The sequence below is a fragment of the Rhinichthys klamathensis genome, unplaced genomic scaffold (assembly GCF_029890125.1).
Source record: "Rhinichthys klamathensis goyatoka isolate OS25496 unplaced genomic scaffold, OSU_Roscu_1.1 h1tg000059l_1, whole genome shotgun sequence".
NCBI classification, from domain to species: domain Eukaryota; kingdom Metazoa; phylum Chordata; class Actinopteri; order Cypriniformes; family Leuciscidae; genus Rhinichthys; species Rhinichthys klamathensis.
The window spans coordinates 2749868-2770387 of NW_026606604.1; the positions used below are offsets into that span (position 1 = coordinate 2749868).

At 37.7% G+C, this 20520-nt stretch overlaps 1 protein-coding gene across 3 annotated transcripts in view; it reads right to left on the reverse strand.

Moving 5' to 3' along the window:
- Positions 1-20520, reverse strand: part of ctnnd2a (catenin (cadherin-associated protein), delta 2a) — a 323353-nt gene that overhangs the window by 96633 nt on the left and 206200 nt on the right. For 2 of the 3 annotated variants that reach the window (XM_056248934.1, XM_056248936.1), the window contains one exon: positions 15460-15766. In XM_056248934.1, the coding sequence (XP_056104909.1) occupies positions 15460-15766 (307 nt within the window). The remainder of the gene's footprint in view (positions 1-15459; positions 15767-20520) is intronic. The other variant, XM_056248935.1, reaches the window with a different exon arrangement.

The following is a 20520-nucleotide window of genomic DNA, read 5'->3' on the forward strand; positions in this document are numbered from 1 at the left end:
TAAAAAAGAAAGTTGAAAAAGTAAAAAAAGCTTTCCTTTGTTAGTAGCTAGTAGTGTAGTTAACTAGTACCCTTTAGACGCAGCTTTACAGTAGTTTAGCTGTACATTTTGAGTAGCTTACAGCTATTTATAGTATGGTTGCATGCTGAGTTTATGCCACAGTTTCATGCTTTATCAATGCAGTTTGATGTATTTGGTAATGTTAACATAAGTCAAATGAAAAGGTCTTACATATATACATTTTTCAGTCAGTGCGAGATGCTTTGATGCCCTGTTGCACCTGACAGCTTCGAATGATCTTTCGAATGACTCTTCAAATGTTCTACATTTCACAAGCTGCACCTTAACATTAACACCTGAATCTCTATTGTCTAAAGGAGGGCATATTATTAGCATATTATAGCAGCATACAAGTAAGTTGATTTCTTGCCCTGTGTGTGTGTGAGTGAATGTGTCAGTATTCTGTTATTATTCAAGCATTGTTTACACAGAGACAGATGCATCCCCCTCTTGTAGCCCTGTGCTGTGGGATTTGCTCAATAACAGCGGTGTCTCTGATGAGACGAGCTGCCAGAGGACCATATGGACGGCTGTCACTACCACACTGTCTGTCTACCCTCTCAAATCCCCTGGTTTCAGACACTGTCCTGACCTGACTGATTCCACACTGACAAACAAAGACCTCAGATACAACTGCTATGATGCTCAAACGATGATAAAGAGAACTGAAGCCAACAAAAATCAAAAGGAAAAAAGACATACAGGTATTTAGCAGCCAAACAGTACCAAAAATATGATCAAAGGAAGTGGGATTTAATAGCTAGTTGGAGCCAGCACATTAACAACATGCCGCAAGATGCAGGCAGTCCTGTGTATCGAGTGCTGCAGAAACACAGGCTTGTTCAAATATAGTTAGAGGGGGATTAGACCGCGTGAGCACAGTCCCAGGGAGAAGCTACTGTATTCCCTTCCCTTAAGCTAGCTAAAGGTTATATTTGATATGCATGCATACATTTGCCACAGCAAATCCTCTTCATTGCAGTGTGACGAATTTTAATGGGTATGCAATTTACCTAAGAGCGATAACCAGACGGCTATATTGTGTATGCGTCAATGGCGTCACATTACTATGATGTAAACAGTGGTGCGTGTATGCTCATGATTATTGGTTCTGAAGGTGTGCACATGGCAACTTGTGATATGCAACGCAACCTGTTTCCCATGTTCTCCTTGTTCACCAGTACAGATCATATGCCACTACAGAAACAAACAAAAGAAACGTTTTTGAAAGAAGTCTCTAATGCTCACCAAGGCTGCATTTATTTGATCAAAAATGCAGTAAATAATAATTGTTGTATATATCCATATATTTATTTGATTGCAAAGCTGAATTTTCAGCATCATTACTCCAGTCTTCAGTGCCACACGATCCTTCAGAGATCATTCTAATATGCTGATTTGCTGCTCAAGAAATACTTATTATTATCAATGTTAAAAACTGTTGAGCTGCTTAATAATTTTGCGGAAACTGCGATACATTTTTACAGGATTAGAAATAGAATTGGTTTCTATAGAATTGTTTGAAAATAGTAAAGAAATGTACAATGTTACAAAAATTTTCTGTCACTTTAGATCAATTAAATGCATCTGTCCTGAATAAAAGTATACATTTCTTTCAAAAAAAAAAAAAAAGTTTTGAAAGATAGTAAAATCTCGACATAATGAGGGTGAGAAAATGTTGAACTTTTTTAGGTGAACTATTCCTAACGTTAATAAAAAAGCCAATTGAGTAAATCAGAAAAATAAACAAACAAAATTATTCTCTGAAAATAAGTCTCATTATAATTGTTGTAACTTTAATAATAGTTGTAATTTTGCCTTTCAAGTAAATGTATCTTGCTCTATGAATGTTTAGATATTTTTCAGTACAAAAATACTAGGAAAAGTATACTTGGAAAAGGTCTGAGTGACTTTCTGAATAAAACGTCAGGGCTTTTTCGGCTCTTCAGTTCGGAGTGATTTTGCCCTCAAATGCTGTTATTGAAGTGATGAGCGTGAATTAAAGGGTGTCGGCTAGATAGTGTTTGAGTGTAATACCCCGAAGTGGAGTCGGGACAGCCTTCTGGCCTGATTCACATGCTAAGTCAATAACCCGCAGGGATAAATGCATTATGGATTAGCATCGGTTATGTAGCACACAGCTTGCTGAAGTCACATCATATTAGCATTCATGTGTGTATGTTTGTGTTGGTGTGTGGAAGACAACACAACAGTGAGAATATGTTGCTCAGCATGCATAACTTGATTGTCACTGCAGAATTCTTCATCCCGCAGAGACTTTTGCCTACGTCCGACAGAAGAAGCTCCGCTAGCCTCCCTAGCAGCGCGAGCATTACGCAGATGTAAATGTTCTTGAGTGGTTTCCATAAGGCTTTTTCAAACGGCTGACTATTTTGGCATCGCTGGTGGGATTGTCGTTCTGCGAGTGAAATAATGAGAGCCAAAGGACTTTAGCAACATGGGTTTAAGTGCTAAACGCTGCGCTGTCAAGTCGACTGGTGCTCCATGAACATGGTGTAAAACAACAAGGACAGTGATGGGGTAATGTATGCAATGTACGACCCTCGAATAGACCCACAGTCAGCACACATTCCCTTTCATGGAACAGAAGAACAAGGAGCAGAACAAATCAAAACGCAAGAGTGAGGTGACTCACGTGCACCTGTGTATGTGCGCAGCAGCATCGCAGCAAACATTTGCTTTTCATTTCGAGGGAGGTCAAAGAACTGATGGAGAAGACCTTTGAAGATATTAGTGGCTTCTGGAAAGAGAAAGCTGAGCCTCAATCCAGAGACGAGCTGTAGGCTTCAGTATTGCTCGGCAAATAGCCCCACTCGGGTTTACAAATGGATCCTCACGTCCTCCCCCTGAAAAGTCTTGTTTTATGCCTCATCCTTTGGGGGAGATGATGGCCTATTTCAGAAAGCCGTCTAAGATAAATAAAGATGGAGAAAATACAGTTTGCCCTCTTTTGTGACCGTGATACCAAACAAAATACCTGGAGATGCATGGAGAACGACTGCAATGGAAAGCAATATCGTAGGCAAACCATACTTTCATTTCATTGTTTACAGTTTTTTTGCTTTGGCTCAAATCTCTAATGAGAATTTTTTTCTTAAAACAATTAGTTCAGATCTCTAAATCTTTAACTGATACAGTTTGAAAGAACGTATATGAAGCTTTCCTGGATGTCATTTTGAGACAATTTTCTGTCCATTATATATGACTTTAAATGTAGGAAATAAGTAAAAATGGACATGAGGATTTTCGAATTACATGTAGAAACACACATTGAAACACAAATAAATGTACTGTATTTACAAATGTGCATATTTTTTGTGTGTAGTATTGTGTACTTGTGTAATATAGAAAGCTCAGTGTGATGTATAATAGCATTCAGCTAGACAAAACTGACAATATTGTATAGTATAGTAAGCAGTCAGTGTCAAAAAAAAAAGAAAAAGTTACAATTTGTTGCAACATTTCCAGGGTTGACTACCAAGGTGAAAAAAATAAATAACACAATTTGATCAGTACAGCTCACACTATGACAAAATAAGTGGTGGCATTGGCCATTTTTCTGACATAATAACTAGGTTTTAAAACATGAATAAATGTTTTTGTGGGAGTTAATATATTTAGCAGACATGTTGTGATGTCCCATAAAACAGTCGTGACAATTACACTTACAGTTTAGAGAATGTTAAGATGAGAATGTTTCTAAAAAGAGCCAAAGTGATTTGAAAATCTGTAATAGTAAGTAATGGCCATGCTGCACACGGGTCTTGGGGTCAACCATGTTTATGTTGACGGCCATTTATAAAACTAATTGGTCAAGAGCACTTAATGTCATTAAGTAATCGTTGTATAGCTTATTAGTGGAATTAATTGAATCACAACAGAGCCAAGCAAGCATTAACAGCCATCATGAAACATGCTATTTGCGCACAATTATGGGTTTACAAACAAATGCGCTGGAAGGAGAAAGAGAGAGGGGGACAGATGGAGAAATTTCTGAAACTGTAGTTGCAGGAATCAAACCCTGTCTTTCAAACAGATTAATCGCATTAGATGGTGGTAAACACCACCACGTGTTCGCCGTCCTTCTATTGAGCTGCTCGCAATCAGGACTAATCTGTTCCCGCAATTTTCAGGCTCAAGACGCAATCAGCGTCCCTGTATGTGTTGGTTGCTTGTTTGTGCAATTAGAAATATGCTGAAAAACTATGCCGGAAAAAAATAAAACAAACAAGATAACATACAGAACACGTTTTTTCTTTTAATGCAAATTTTTTTTCGGTTTCGCCACCCAACTAAATGGTATTTAACATCAAGGTGGTGTGGAACGCGCAAATGCAATTGCTTTAATTCAATGGCTGTGAGCAAAAAACAAGCTGCGTCTCTGAACGAAGCGATTACTGTGAATATAAAATGAGCTAAAAATATTACTGACCAATCAAGTGTTGCCATTGCCACAAATAGGCTTGTGTTCTTTTCTAATGTAAGTATATGGGGGATCGTGAGTTTTAAGTGCAATTTTATATTTAATTTTTTTTTAATACTGACATAAGTTTGACTGATTTTCAGACTATGCAGTTTGTAAATTACATTGCTGCAGAAGTTAACAAATTGATAAAAAAAAAAGCAGATCCAAATGCTTGGCAATCTAGCCCACGTATAAATAATAACCAGTCAATGAGCAAATTTTACAAACAAATCACACAGTTCACAGAAATCTCCATTTCATTCCTATGAGATGTTCTGAGTTAGCAACAGTAAACAAAGGGGGCAAAACTTAGGAGTCAATTCAAATTAAATAGGCTAACCACAACAGAATAGGTCTGCGTGATGGGCAGCCATTTGCGATGTCCGAAATCGTACATTCATTCACTATTCCCCATGTAGTGAATGTCACTTTCAGAATCTCACCTCTCACAAGGCATCTCATAATCATAACAATTTCACCAAAAAAGATCTAGAGCGTGTGGTGCTAAGTCATGCATGATTGTGGGTTTTTTTGCTGACTCTCTCCTGGTGAAAATGAACTGGAATCTCGTGGTTACCGTGTACCGTGTAAAACGACCTTTAGGTGTAGTACCCAACCTCATTGACTCATATAATTGATTTTGAATGCTTGATTTGGTTTGAGTCACTGTCAGGACAATGTCACTGTCAAGATTCAACATGGTGGAATCTCGACCTCTCTGATCGTACAGCCCAAACACATGACTCAGCCGAACGACCTCTGCCTCGACCACATAAAACACACCACCTCAGATAATGTTATATTCATAAACACTTAAAAATGTGGTGACCCCAAACATTAAAAGATATGATTTTGCTTAGACAACATTTTCCTATAATTCAACCTGGGTGCTATGGGAATGTCAATGAAATTAACCTGAAGTATCTGACACGACCAGCACTGTGCATTAACCTTGCACATCTTGTTGTGTTCATTGATTCACTCACCATCTGTCTATTCCAGGCATCCATACTGCCTTCACTTTCGTTTTTTTTTTTAAATACAGAGCACTCAGGTAGCATTCATATACACCATACCGTCAATGCTCAACCACACAAGCCTGCTTCAAAATACCTAAATCAAAACTTCAGTGGCCCTAAAACACAGGAATTCAAATAAAAATTCTAACTATTTTAGATTTGTTTCCCTAAAACTAACTATACTAGTATAACTTATACGCTGGCTAGCAAGTCTATATATATTGACGTTAGCTACGTTAACCCTCCAGCGTGTCTCCAGACGGCTACAGCCGAGTCGATAATTCTAACTTACTTGTTTTCTTGCTGCTCAGCTTAAATGACAGACAGACTTGAGTAATTGTCCTTTAAATGCTCTTTATAACAGCCTGGAGTTCTCGAGCAGTTCTCAGAGAATCTCAACCAAAAAGAAGAATACAACAAGCTTTATAGGATAAAGACAGACACATCAAAATAGAATCATCATGACTAACATGTCACGCTCTATCAATATGATTGGTTAAATTGCTTAAAGCAAGCCCACCCCTTTCTTTACCCTTTGTTAGTGACATCAGCAAAAATATCCTGTATCATCCAAAAACATTGTAAAGGGTTAATATTTCAATCAATCATTTCACAATACAGTCAAAGAACAGAACGTTTAGTCCATTTTCAAGGTTCCATTGAGTCAAGTGTGTTAGAAGGTCAGATCATATCGAAAGTTCGTCTGATGGTTACATCCTAAATAAAAGGAAGTAAGATTTATTTTGGTTTATTGTTAGATCTAGAATGGAAAATTCTGATATTATAATGGGAAGTGTGATAAAAGTTTATCACAAGATGCTTCATCTAAAATCAGATTTTTATGGTTAGTAACATCATTAATCGTATCTATTAAAAATCCACCACAATATACACACCCTCGTGTTACAAACCTTGCAACTTTTTTTCTTGTTTCTTGTGTAGAACACAAAAGATAACATTTTGAAGAATGCTGGTAACCAAACGGGTTTTGTGAGCACTGATTGGGAAAATGTATATTATTTTATGTTCTACAGATCAAAGAAAGTCACATTTTGGAACAACATAAGGGTGAGTAAACGACAGAATTGTACGTTTTTGGGTGAACTATACCTTCAAGAAATTAGTTCTGGTACAGCAACATGTGTTTGCAGATGCTGATTGGTGTGATATTTTGAAATATCTTTTCGTGTGTGGCTTAAGTCCAAATACCTAATACCCACTGTGTGGTTAAAGTGCCTCCATTATGCTATTTCAATTCTTACAATAGGTTTACATACATTCAAGGTCTAAAAACTAAATTTTTCTGATAAAATACGTGGCAGCATCACCTTTTTTCTCACATTGTCTGAAATGGTTCGATTAATGGATTCCGTCTCTCTAAACCCCTCCTTTCCGAGAGCCTTCTCTGCTCTGATTGGTCAGATGGCCCAGTCTGTTGTGATTGGTCTACCGCTTGTAGGAAACAAAATGCTCATTACCATATCTGAATTTCAGCTTCTTCAGTACTTGTATTCACAGTAATGCAAACATCAACGATGGCATCGGTTTTAACCATATCAATTTGGGCCAGAGTCCTAATCCATTGGAAGTGCATGCAAAGTGGATTTGCTTTCACAGCGCAGAAAACAGCATCTTCTCGACATGTCGACAACACGAGACCAAACTTTTCCAGGCCTCAGCAACATCTACAGTGTTTGAGGGCAGGTCAAAGTAGACGTTATTCACAGCCAGCCAGTGAAGACCATAGGCTGGCATTGTGCAAATTTGTTACAAACCTATGTAGGATCGTGCAGGAAACAAGACTGCAATCACTGATGACTTGTTTCAGACAGTTCAATATAGCTCCATTTATCATACACTTGATCTTTGTACCTTTGCAGACCTTTTACATTCCCAAATAGCTATATTACACACTACATGAAAGGTAATATATCAGAAAAAGCATAATAAAGGCACTTTAAAACTGGTAACCATGTGAGTTGTGGGGGTTTCCGGTACATCATCGATTGGGTCTATTTTATTTTCAAATCACAGATGATACTAAACACCTTAGAAAATAACATAAATACTTCTAATAATGAGAAGAGCGAGAGTCAAGCAGAACGTGCATTTACACTAATGTCAGCTCAAACAGGCTAATGGAACATTTGACAGATACAGTAATTACCATAAACACCAGGTGCAAACTTGGTAGAATGAAATGTGACAATGCCATCTTCCCATATGTGACAACATGTGACAACACTGAAAAACCCTTTGCCACCTAAACTACAAAAAACTGAAAAAGCAACAAATACACCAACAAAAGCTGTCGCTTGCATGGCTATTACGAACAAACCCCAAGGCACTCAATTTCCATCACAAAGCACTCGGCACTGAGTCACACTGGAGTCATGCGTCATAATGTTCCTCACTGTACGTTAACACAGGACAAACCCACCTGTACAGTCAATGACATGCACTCCTGCATTGCAATGTGACCACAAGCTGTAGTAAATGCATCATTCATAAAATACAAGGTATCATTTGTGCCATTCTGTTTCGCTATTAACATCTTCATGTTAGGGGTTTCTCAAGTGACTGATCTGAACATACAAGTCGCACTCAGGGTCACAGATGCAGCTGTCTATAAGTCTTTGTGAAGGGAAACACAGAAAGGTGATTTATCAAGTCAAGTCAAGGCTAGGTTAAAGATAGCATGGCTAAGGTAGAGGTCATGAATCTCCAGCATTTTATTCTATATTGGAGGCATTTCTCAACTTGAGCTGGGTGTGTTTCTAATGCAAAACAATCACCCTTTTCTATCGCTATTCTAAAAGGCGGCGAGCTGCATCACAGCTGTGCTGATATTCAAATCAATTGCGAATGTGATATTGTTTTTAAACAACGGCACAATAAAAAGAAGATAATATTCAGTAACTTACATTTTAGACAAAATATTGCTGGTTACTAGTAGAAAATAGTTCCAAACAAATCCAGAGCAGGACAAGTCACGCATCTCTGAGAAACAGTAAATTGAATCATTGTTTTAAACACAATCATTCAGTATCAGTAATGCTACTGCACAGACTAACAGTCCATATGAAACATGTACGTTTTATGATTTTCATTAACTGTTGGCAGAGTATAGAAGCGAATTGGTATTTCTGGAAAAATCCTACCTGTTGTAAATACAACAAAGATTAATGAGATAGGTTTTACAAGAAAATACCATTTCAGTCTTTCTATTTCACTTTTAATTCAATGCGTTACTTGCCGATTCTTTGTAATTATTTGTGAAATTTACTAGCAATATCTGAGTGAAAATTATTCCAATTTGTTAAATTTTTTTCAGAATAAAAGGGATTTTTTTCTGTTGTAAAATCCAAATAAAATCTTTTCCATTGACTTGCATTCAAACAAATCTCCTTTGGGCCTTTCAGTGATGGCGGCGCTTCGGCTCTCTGAAATAAGTCTGATTGGTAAACCGCATCAATCTTAAACCGGTGATTCTTTCATCTCCCTTATTTCACACGGCAGACTCCGTTTCAACTGGAGCCATCTATGTCTCAGTTTTCAATGGTAGTAAAAGAACCTTACATGACTTCAGGCTCATTACTATTGTAATATTCTATATTATTGTAATACTGAAGCAGTGTTCATTTTGTTGCTACACTGAATAACTGAGGGATTTTAAAAGACATCATTGTTGGATCTAACTTAAACGTGTGTATGCAAGTTAGAGCCAACAAAGAATCCAACACTGAGTCTTATAAAATCTTACTCTTGCAAGAAATCAAAAATACCACTGCTTAGCTAAAACTAGCCCAGAACTGCTGTGCATAAGCCGCTTAATGTATCAAATTGCCACCCTGCCACAGTAATGCATATCTGAAGGTTGACCTCCAATTCCACAGACCCTCCACAGAATAATACCAACCAACCTTTTACAAGCACTGCAGGGTTCTCTATTAACCATCCTTAGGCGACCACTCAAGGGCATCACCTTCCAAAGTCTGAGTGGCACAAGATGCTTTCTGTAAATCAGTGTGCATTTGTATATGTCAATGCTGCAGCGTCGAGAAGCGTCTTTTTGTCCCTGAGCGGACAAGGACGCCACTCGAGTGCACATTCACATTAAAACAAAGCAGAGAAAAGGCTCCTTGGTGCCTGGGTAATAATGACTGTGTTGAAAAGAAGGTTTTGCACCTAAGCTTTGATCAATAGAAGGGGGAAGGCGAAGGGCAGACCCCTTTATTTTCCGAAGGCAATCCCTTCTCTTCTCCAGGTCTGCGGGATACGCCGGCAAATCAATAACCCCCATTCAATCACACTCATTTATCTTCATCCCTCAGTCTCCCTTCTTCCTCCATGTTCTCTCACGCTGCAGATGGCTCATAACTTTGTTTATCGCTCCACATCAGCAACCGTAATGCGATAACGTCTGCCAAAGATTTTCTCGCAAAGTCCGTGCCAAGTGCCATGGTGTCGCAGCACCGATGCAGACAGGAGTGGCTTCAAATTTAGACAGTTTACCGAGTGCTTTAACCATATTGTTAGCCGAATGATGAATGCTAATAACTTGCTAAAGCACTTTTTGTTTATAATCACAGCGTGTCATTGACAGATTTCACATATATGGATCGCAACTCCCAAACACCTGTCTAAGATTCTCTTTGAAGCAGTTGTTCTAGCCGCCTGTTAGTCGTGGGAATTATGGATTTCACACAACTTTGATAATTTGCGTGTTGTGGAGAAAAATTGCTCGAGAATGTTTTGACACTTGAGAACAATTCTGACTTTATACTGTTAAATAGGGCTGTCAGTAATGTGGTTTGTTTCTCGCTTTTTGGGTTGTACCACGTGTCGCCTTCAGGTGGAAAGGTCAAAGACTCTTTTTGTTGTTTTGAATAGTTTAGCGTTTCACCCAAGGAAACACTTTGCCCTTCCAAATTCATACAAAAAAACACGTTTCAGCAGTGCTTCACACTTGCCGTGGGCCGGGGATGTCTAAAGTTGTTATGAGCTGCAGCACTTGTGGCAGTGTGCGGTTAGCATACCTGTCCTCCCTCATCCCTTCATCTCTAGGGAAGGAACACCAGAACAGAACAGAACAGAAATAACCTTCATTAGAGTCATAACCTGCTTACAGTCTATTATCACAGGAAAAAACACAAAAAATGCAATTAAATAAGCCATTTTCTCTAGAGATCAAGCTGGAATTTTGTCACACGTGAGAACAAGTGACGTTCAGTGTTCGGGTCATCGGCTATTTGCCTTGTGTTCGCTCATAAATCCAACAGAGCAGAAGGGTTCCTGATGGGGAAAAACATTTATTGTCACCATAGAGACACTGATTTTAAACAATAAAATATAAACAATTCAACACAGACCAACTGTGAGCTCTGAGTTCGTTAAAATATGTTATATGCTTACAAATGTGATTTCAAAGTCATTTTAAAAATATTATTTATAATATTTAAAAAAATATATTTAAGTGTTTGGCATGTGGATATGACAATGTTAATATGTTTGGTCTTGGCAAAATAGATTTGTTATGCTGCTGCTGCTGCAGAGCAAGTATGGACTTGCTACTGCCAATACACACACACACACACACTGCTGGAAGCAAGTAAGACATGCTGCTGCTGTACAATATAGCGTACATGAATTACCCATAGCAGATCTATACAGGTGAAGCTGGGGAAGGTGGATGGTTTCTGAAAGTGCTGGAACTGATACATCATTAGATACTGATACAGCAGGAACCAATCAGCTGTGCCCTATAGAGAATGATGTGATTGCAAGCAGATTGAGTTACCCTGCGCCATCTAGAGTGTCATGAGTCTCATGACAGAACTTTGTATTATTTTAATTAATACATTTTTTAAAGTACTGTTTTTAAGGACAAAAAAAACAGTAAAGAGCTACTACTGAGTTAGTTACTACTATAGCTACTGAGGAGAGATCCTCCTAGAATCCATCCATCAGAGAAGTTGCAGTTACCATGCAAATAAGAAGCAAGCCAAATGAGCTCTGTAGCAAACTCATATTCCAATGAAGCACTGTGAATAACTTGACACACAAAAAACAAACTTTAAATATAGAAACAGTAACTTAGTTAATAGTTTTATACTGTACTGTTGTTTGTGATTTGATTACATTATTTGCAATGTATTATGGGATAAGTAGCTACTGTGTCAAAATCACATACTATATAATAGGTACTACATTTGGTTTTGTGACTGTATAGTATGTTCTATATATTAGAAAATGATATTCGGATGTACTACATCTGCCATGCTGTCAGTGTCATGTGACCTACGACACCATTCACAACTCCTCCTCCAGTGTCCTCATGGGATAGTAAGATGTCAAATGCGCACTTCAGAAACTTGCCGGTAGTAGAAGGTCATCGGGGTACGTTTCATCAACTCTTTTTCTAGTAGGCTATTAGGCTATTTAAAAAAAAAAAAAAAAAAAAAAAAAAAAACATCTTCAATCTAGGATCTCTTTAAAACTATTGAAATCCTTATAGAAAAGGTCGACCAAGGTCGCAGAAAAAGTGGGTGGTCCCAGTTGTGCTCCATTCATACTGAATGACTCCAGGCAAAGCCTTGCTATTATATGAATCACACTTAGTCACACTCAGACTAAAGAACTCGCACTCCATCCATCCATCCATCCATCCATCCATCCATCCATCCATCCATCACTTTACATTATGTGTAGCTTGTACCATTTCAAAGTAGTTTCTCCAACACTTAAAAGTATGTAGTCATCAGCTCTGCAAGGACTAACAACACTAAACTGCAATATTGCTAGGCTGCAGTGCCTTTATTAGGCTATTTATTAGCCTAACCAAGATCAGCCTCAGCAAACGCCTGCAGAGTGTATGTGTCACCAGTAATAATTATCTGCTGTCCAGTTTTCCAGGACTACTGTAACACTGAGCAGATGAGGAGCCACTTTGCATAATGGCAACATGCGATCAACTCTATCCAATTAACAGAAGAAATAAATGGATAAGAAGTTTAGTGATTTAATTAGTGATTTAATTAATATGGGTAATATTTAATTAATTAATATTAATGGTTGGGTCGCGGAGAGATTGTGATATTGTGGTTAGGTCTCAGCAGCAGGAGGGATGTAGAGGTCAGTAAGCTGGGCTGAGTTGAGTGGGGGACGGAGGGGGGTGACTCTGGGACGCCAGAGTCACTGTCGAGCCCTCTTGAGGTGTCGTGGGCTAGTCGACGAAACACTGAGGACGGAAGGTGCCCACTTGAAGACCCTAGGGATGTCCCCTACTCGGTTCAATCCAGACGGTTGTCGTGCTGGTCCTGTACAGCCGTCGCGTGCGCTAATGCGCCAAGTACACTGCTGCCGTTAACGCCGGACAGAAGGGGAGTCACACTACCTTTTGGAAAGAAGCGTAAATGGATGGAGAAGCATAGTTTACTGTAAAGCTACGTCTTAGTTTTGCTTATCTTGGCGAAAGCCGAGTACAAATCAGCATGAAGTTTTAACATCTACTCTCGTGTAATGGAAATCATATCATGGCACATATCAATGACTCCTTTAAAAATAAATAAAGTTTTATAATTGAGTGGTATTGAGAGAATGTGTGAATTTAAAGGAAAATGATTTTTTTTTTAATGAACAATACATATCTTCAAATGATTCTTTATGGCATCTAGAGTATCTTTAGAAAAAAAAGTGTGAAGAATAAAAAAGTATTCATGTCTTCATTACTATGGTTTTTCACCAGTAGTCAATATTAAATAATGGTGTTTGCTAAGGCAAGCATCACTGTTACTTTTCTCATTCTTAATGGTAGGTTAGTGACTCCTACTCATTACACAAAATTTGTACTATGGACATGAATATGGTGTTCTATTATTAACGCTTTTGTAAACATCCAGAACAATGCATAGCAACACATTAAAATCACTGATAGCACCTTAGCTACCACCCAAAACACCCTAACAACAGCATAGCAACACATTAAAATAACTCAGCACCTTAGCAACCACCCAGAACACCATAGCAACTGAATATCAATGCAGTCACAGAGCCAGAAAAGCAGAAAAATATGCTAATATGTTTTTCCCTTTCACATTTATTGTGGAATAAGTACACTACCATTCAAAAGTTTGGGGTGGGTTAGAAAATACAGTAAAACTTGTGAATATTGTGAAATAATATTACCATTTAAAATAACTCTTGTTGTGATATATTTTATAATTCATTTATAATTTATAAATGATATAATTTATAACATGTGAATGCAAAGCTGAATTTTCAGCATCATTACTCCAGTCTTCCGATGATCCTTTAGAAATCATTCTAATATACTGATTTGGTGCTCAAGAAACATTTATTATTATTATCAATGTTGAAAACACTTGAGCTGCTTATGTTTGTGGAAACAGTGATGCGCGTTTTTTCCCAGGATATTTTGATAAACAGAAACAACATTTATTTGAAATTGAAATTTTTTATAACATTATAAAGTTACAGTTTATGTTCCCTGTCATATTGTTTTATGATCATGCCTGTCTGTGCAGTGCATGTTTTGAGTGAGTGTATCTCTATTATTGGCACGGGGCTTTAGAAACATCATCCTCTCGAGAAACGAATCAGAATTTCTGTTGATGTCTGTAAAAACGGCATAGAGTTCAATGCGTCTGGCAGCCAAAGAGCAAAAAGGTGCAACAAACCACATCCTTCCAAAAGCTATTTACTTAGCAAATATACAAACAACAAGCAACAGTGTATTTCAGCCAGAAATCCCACTTTAAATCAACACAAATACGTGTAAAAAGACTCTGCAAGCCCTTGTGGTGCGACCCTGTGCAGAGGCCGTCTAAATGCATTTACACAGAATCATAATCATGGGAAACAGAGTATCACATGCTAAAATATTCATTATAATTGCCTTATTTATTCAATTGATTTATTTGCACAAATAAACCCAGCAGGATTAGCCTTTGATAAGTCAACTGCTTTAATGTGAAGATTACAAAAGGAAGCTCTTTTGCTAGAAAATCATTTCCTTTTCATTTATGTCATGACCAGTTGTTTACCGAGAAGGCTGAATATGCTTTCACCCCGATACAAACATCATGACATATGAATGGTCATGGTCATGACATGAGAAATCAAATTTGCCTTGATCTTTAGAAGTCTTTGTACCATTAAAACATCTTGAAAGTTTCATAGCTTAAAAGGTCCTCCTCTTTGTAAACAAATGATTTATTTAACCAAGCTCCAAAAACAGCTCGTTTCGATATTGCGGGATCTGTGACGTCACATGGGCAAATACATTTGCAAATGACTGCCTCCAGAGCAAGACGTCGACAAATAGTTTTACATCGTTGCATAATAGGCCCCGCCCACTGGCGGCTGACATTTGCTTTCACTGGATGTGAGCGTTGCATCGCGACAAATACAAATAGAACCCATTATAATCACTGACGCTGTCTACACTGGATACAGTATACAAATGCACGTTCGATTTTCTGACATAGTTCACACACTTAAATCTGTCGACAAATGGACAGATGGAAGACTGAGAGAGAACTGAAAGAATAAAAAATCCATGTCAACTTTATTTTTAAGAGTGTAGGCTTTCCAACTAATTTAAATCATATTTACATAGTCTAACAGTAGTACATTTATCTCTCTCCCATGTGTGCCGCATTGTCCCGCAAAATCACATCTGCTGTCCAGCAACAGAGCAATAACCAGGTGGTCACCCTAAAAAAGGCCTCCAAAATACAAACAACCCCTGAAAACCCTTTCAGCAGATGCTCTTCCAGCTAAAATTGGATCGATATGTGTACATTTGCCATCTGCACCGGCCATGAGCGCTACAATGACTGTGAAAAAGGTCCAATAGGCATGCAAATTCACCTGGGATCCTTCTGAATGCTGTCAATGGAGGGAGAGCGGGCCAGGGTGCCCTCGGGTGGCAGGGCAGGGCCGGACTTGCTGTAGGGAGACTCCACCGATGAGCAGTACGGCAATGTGCGGTAAGTTTCCGTGTAATTGGCACCCTGACCGGACGCGTAGCCGCCTCTGGGAAACGTCCCTGTGGCATTCTGACTTCCTGTTCGCTGCAAGGGTACGGAGTCAACACCAGGGGAGGACGGGGCTATGACAGGAGAGTAGGGACAAAACAAGAAGTTCAGGACCTGCTCACAGAACTGGTTCACTAGGTCTAGGTACAGGAACAATGAGAGGACAGTGAGAAGACAAGCAGACAAAAGACATGATATTATGAAAGAATGAAAAGGAGGGAGCGGAAAGGAGAGGAAGAGACGGCAGTAATGAGAACGACAGCAATAAAAAGCTCCTTAACAGAAACACATTATTAATACAAGTGAGTTTAAGGCCCGTTCCCACCAAGAATGAGAACTTTAAAGCTAACTATATTAACGTCCACACGATTCCAACGATATCGTTTCTCTGAGCCGTTATCATAACAGTTGTGGCGCGAACACTGCTATTCGTTTACATGTGGAGCGATTTTTAGATATTTATCGTCCTTGGTGTGAAAAGGCCTTTATAGACACATTTTATATTTAACAGTAGAAACCCATGTGGCCGATTAAAAATTATTTATATGACAACAACTGTACTTAAATGTTGATGCATTTGTATGGTTTTAGATGTGCAAAAAACAAACAAACAAATATACGACCTTGCTTTACTACAAGATAATACAAGATAAAATGTATCATAGCAAAAAATACACTGCCATTCAAAAGTTTAGGGGTCAGGAAGATTTTTTTAATTTATAATGACAAATAATATAACAGACACACATTATAAAGTCATTTATAATGTTACAAAAGTTTACAATTCAAATAAATTGTGTTCTTTCTAACTTTCTATTCATCAACGAATTCTGAAAAAAAAGTATCAACATTGATATTAATAAGCAATGTTTCTTGAGCAGCAAATCAGCATGAATGATTTCTGAAGGATCATGTGACACTGTTGATGCTGAAAATTCAGCTTTGACCACAGGAATAAATTGCATTTTAAAATCTATTAAACAGAAAGCAGTTATTAACGTCACAATATTAACGTTTAGTGTATTTAAAAAAGAAAGTAGCCTTGGTGAGCATAAGATACTTCTTTCAAAAACATACAAATATTGTATCGAGTCCCCAAACTTTTTAACGCCAGTGCAAGTAGAATAAAATAAAAATAAAACCTAAAGAAATAGAAAAAAAAGAAAACTAAAAGTTCAACAAAAACAAAATTACAAAAAGACCTCAAAAACTAAACTAAAACTTCAAAAAAAAAAAAAAAATTAGTTATCGATTAGTTCTCTTGTAAATTATTATATATAGTAAATTATTCTCTTGATTAGTTAATTAGCTGTCCATCATGAGCCATATGCTTGTATGATGGTATTTAAAATACTGAAAATTACAGTACAAATTGAAGCAACTGCTTGGTTACTCTTTATGGCGCTCTAAAATGGTCCAAAACATGTAAATAAATAATTTAAATAATTCATCTTGATGTCTGATGACACACCGATTGACCCTGCTTGCGTAATCTCTAATTTTATTTGAAAAATGTGAAAAATGATCATCTCCAAACATGGTGAGACAGGGTGTCTGACTGCATCAGATGCAAACTTCAAAGGTAGATCACTTTAATGCGTATTTGTTTGGTTTTTAACATATTGAGGTGACAGAGTGTATCTATTTCGCTCAATATGAGGGTAATGTGGCAGCCAGTGTCTGCAAGACAGTCACAGTGAGTGTCTCATAAATCTGCAGCACGATCAATGGCAGGGTTCTGAGTCTTTACCACAACACTGCCAGTGAAGCCGTAAAACAGGACTATTAGTCACCATACACAAAGTGCACCCTGGGAAAAAAAGGATCAATGTATCTTCCGAGACCATCCATGACTCTTCAGCTTCCTTTAGAGAAAATGTTACACTCGCTCAGTGTAGGCTAACGATAATTAGACAGAGTTTGAGATTAATGGAGACCGGTTGCAAAAGAAAAAAAGAGAGGGAGAAGGAAAGAGAGCTAGAAATAGGGTGAAAGAGGAGGGGGATACTTGATGGATTGAACTAAGCTCCCTGAGCCGGAATATATAATGGGATGCTGACGGACAGAGATGTAAAGTTCAGTGATCGGACATAAGTTTTCCACATCAACCAATTCTTTTCTGCTGGCCACATCAGTGCCCTGAAAATATTTTCACTAACCCTACCACAACAAACAATATAGAAATATATATAATGAAATATTTCATAAAAAAAATAAACATAAAAATGTCTTAATATTTATTAAAATAAAACAAAATATATATAAAATAAATATTTTAATAACATTTTATATATAAAAGAAAAATATTTTTTTTTGCAAATAAATGAGCTTCAACAAATTATTTGTAATAATAGCTGAAAATGATACATGTGCACTTTTGCTGAAAAATGATGGCATACAATCATTTGTTTATAATGTTCTATCCAAATAAATTTCTCAATGATGACAAAATATAGACTAGACAACACTCTTTATTCACATCTATGGTTTCATAAAGAACCTTAAACATCCATTTTTTTCAATTGAACAAAAGGTTCTTTATAGTGGTAAAATGTTCTTCAGATTATTAAACATTTCTTCAGATCTATCATTAGAGATTCTTTGGGAAACCCAAAAATGTTCTTGGTAACACTTTATTTTATAGTGTCTTTGTTACACATGTCTTTGTATTATATAGTAATTTAGTAATTACAATAAATTGTCCTTAATTACATGCAACTTAATCTAAATCACACCCGAATCCTAACCCTAGCCCTATAGTAAGTATATAGTTCATTAATATTACTCAGTACACAAGTGGATGACGTTATAAATAAGATGTAAATGCTGTCTAAAACATTTTGAGCTTGTCCACTTTTGACCACTTCCAGAGGAAGTTGAAAACGCATTCGAGCGGAATACATTCGTACTGTAGATGCTCATGTGGTCGAATGTGTTCTAACATCCACAAAAGACCATCTACTCTCCTCCTACTGACCTAAAGCGTGACCATTATAGGAAGCGCACTAACCAAACCTAAGTTTGGTTTTAAGATGAAAAATGTACCAAGCAAAATGTTCTTTCACCATTCCTGATTTCTAACACTGCACTCACTGGGTACGACACGGTGTTGTCTTGCCGCTATCAGAGCAGAAACGAAAGCTACTGTTCTCCATATGTTTTTCCGTCATCTCTGGTCGCATTCACATGTAAATTGATTGAGCTTATTTCGTCCATTACATCGAAAGATCTGAAAAAGTCCATACATTTACCCACATATAGACCCTCCACTCAAAGACATCAGGACAGAAGTGGTTGAAAGTGGACAAAACAGACGGATTAAAACACCAGGTAAACGGGAATGTCCCTCGTCTACTTGTGATCTGATCGACCAAAACGCATTTTAATACTCGGTGTAAACAGGGCCTTAAATGTATAATTACACTATAACATGGCCACCTTAAAAATAAAGGGTAACCCGGTTCTTTAATGGCATCGCTGCAAGAGAAACGTTTTTTCTTACTTTGCTGATGCATTTAGTTCAGCAGTTTTTGCAAAAAACTATTTTATACAACACACATAAACACAAAGTTTGTGAGGCATATATCTATATTTTTTTATTTCTATTAAAATAGACCATAAAATGTGAGTCGCTTTCAAAAGTAGATCACTTTAACTCCACATTTGTTTGTTTTCATCATAATGAAGAGACAGTCTCCATCTGGCTCAATTTAAGAGTGTGGGTGTTTGGCTTTGGATGTGATCAAACTCATTACTCCAATGTGAAGATTTCAAATAACACAAGGTCTCTAACTGGGCTTAGCACTGAAAACCCTGGGGACTTGATTTACAACTCCAGCCGCATGCAAACACCTTTAGCAGGTGAAAATCTATCTGTAAGTCATTAATTAACTTGAAGGGGAAAAAAAAGGCTGATTCAATTTCTGTCTGTAACTGAAAGCAGCGAACCCACCTCTGACTGTCTTGAACGTCACCCGACCTTGAAAGATCAGATAGTAAGGTCACACATTGATGCAGTTAATGAAGGAAAGAAGAAATATATGCATTGCAATTGCAGCATTATATGATTACTTTCAAATAACTATGTTTATTAAAATAATGCTGCAATTCCAATGCATATATTTCTTCTTGACGCACTTTTTCAAACAGTAAGTATCCCGCTTATCACAACTGTATATGTAAGCGCTCCAGGCCCCTGCGAAGACTTTATCATTATGATGTGTTGCCACTCTGCCACAGCGGCGATGCCTCGGGAGAATGACCTTTCGGTGACCTTCAGATTCCATTAGCTTATCTTATCAGAAAGAGTGTATCTTATGCGACCCCACACAGCACTACACGGACAAGGGCTTTCCTCGGCACGGCGTGAGATTAAAAGCAAGGACTCACACAAACCCACAGCACTACACGAGGTGGATAACATCTTGCATAAAATCTCGACAACCGACCCGTCTCGTATCCATTATTTGTCATCGGCGATTGTAAACAATGCGAGAGCAGAAAGCAATAACTGGTAAATATCAGACCGCATACTGTATATATTCTGTATAAAATGATAAATGAACCCATAAACAACAATAAAGCAGGTGTTTATTAACTCACAGTAGGTTTTTCCATCTTTTTTCCATCCGTGAGATCATTTAACGGTCAGTTCCAGCAGCGACTCGATACATTTCTCTGCAACTTTATGATCCAGTGCTGGTTAATTCGACTACTGTAGAGCCACATACACAGAGCCAGACTGACCTCTATCATTAAGAATAGTTGAGAATAAAACAGTGTATTGCCTGGTAAACACATCTCTCTGGGGCCACATTGTGCGCTCACCATCTCAGCTGAAATGCTGACAGTTTCTCTTATTCATTTTGTAAAGAGGCTGTTAACGAGGGCAACT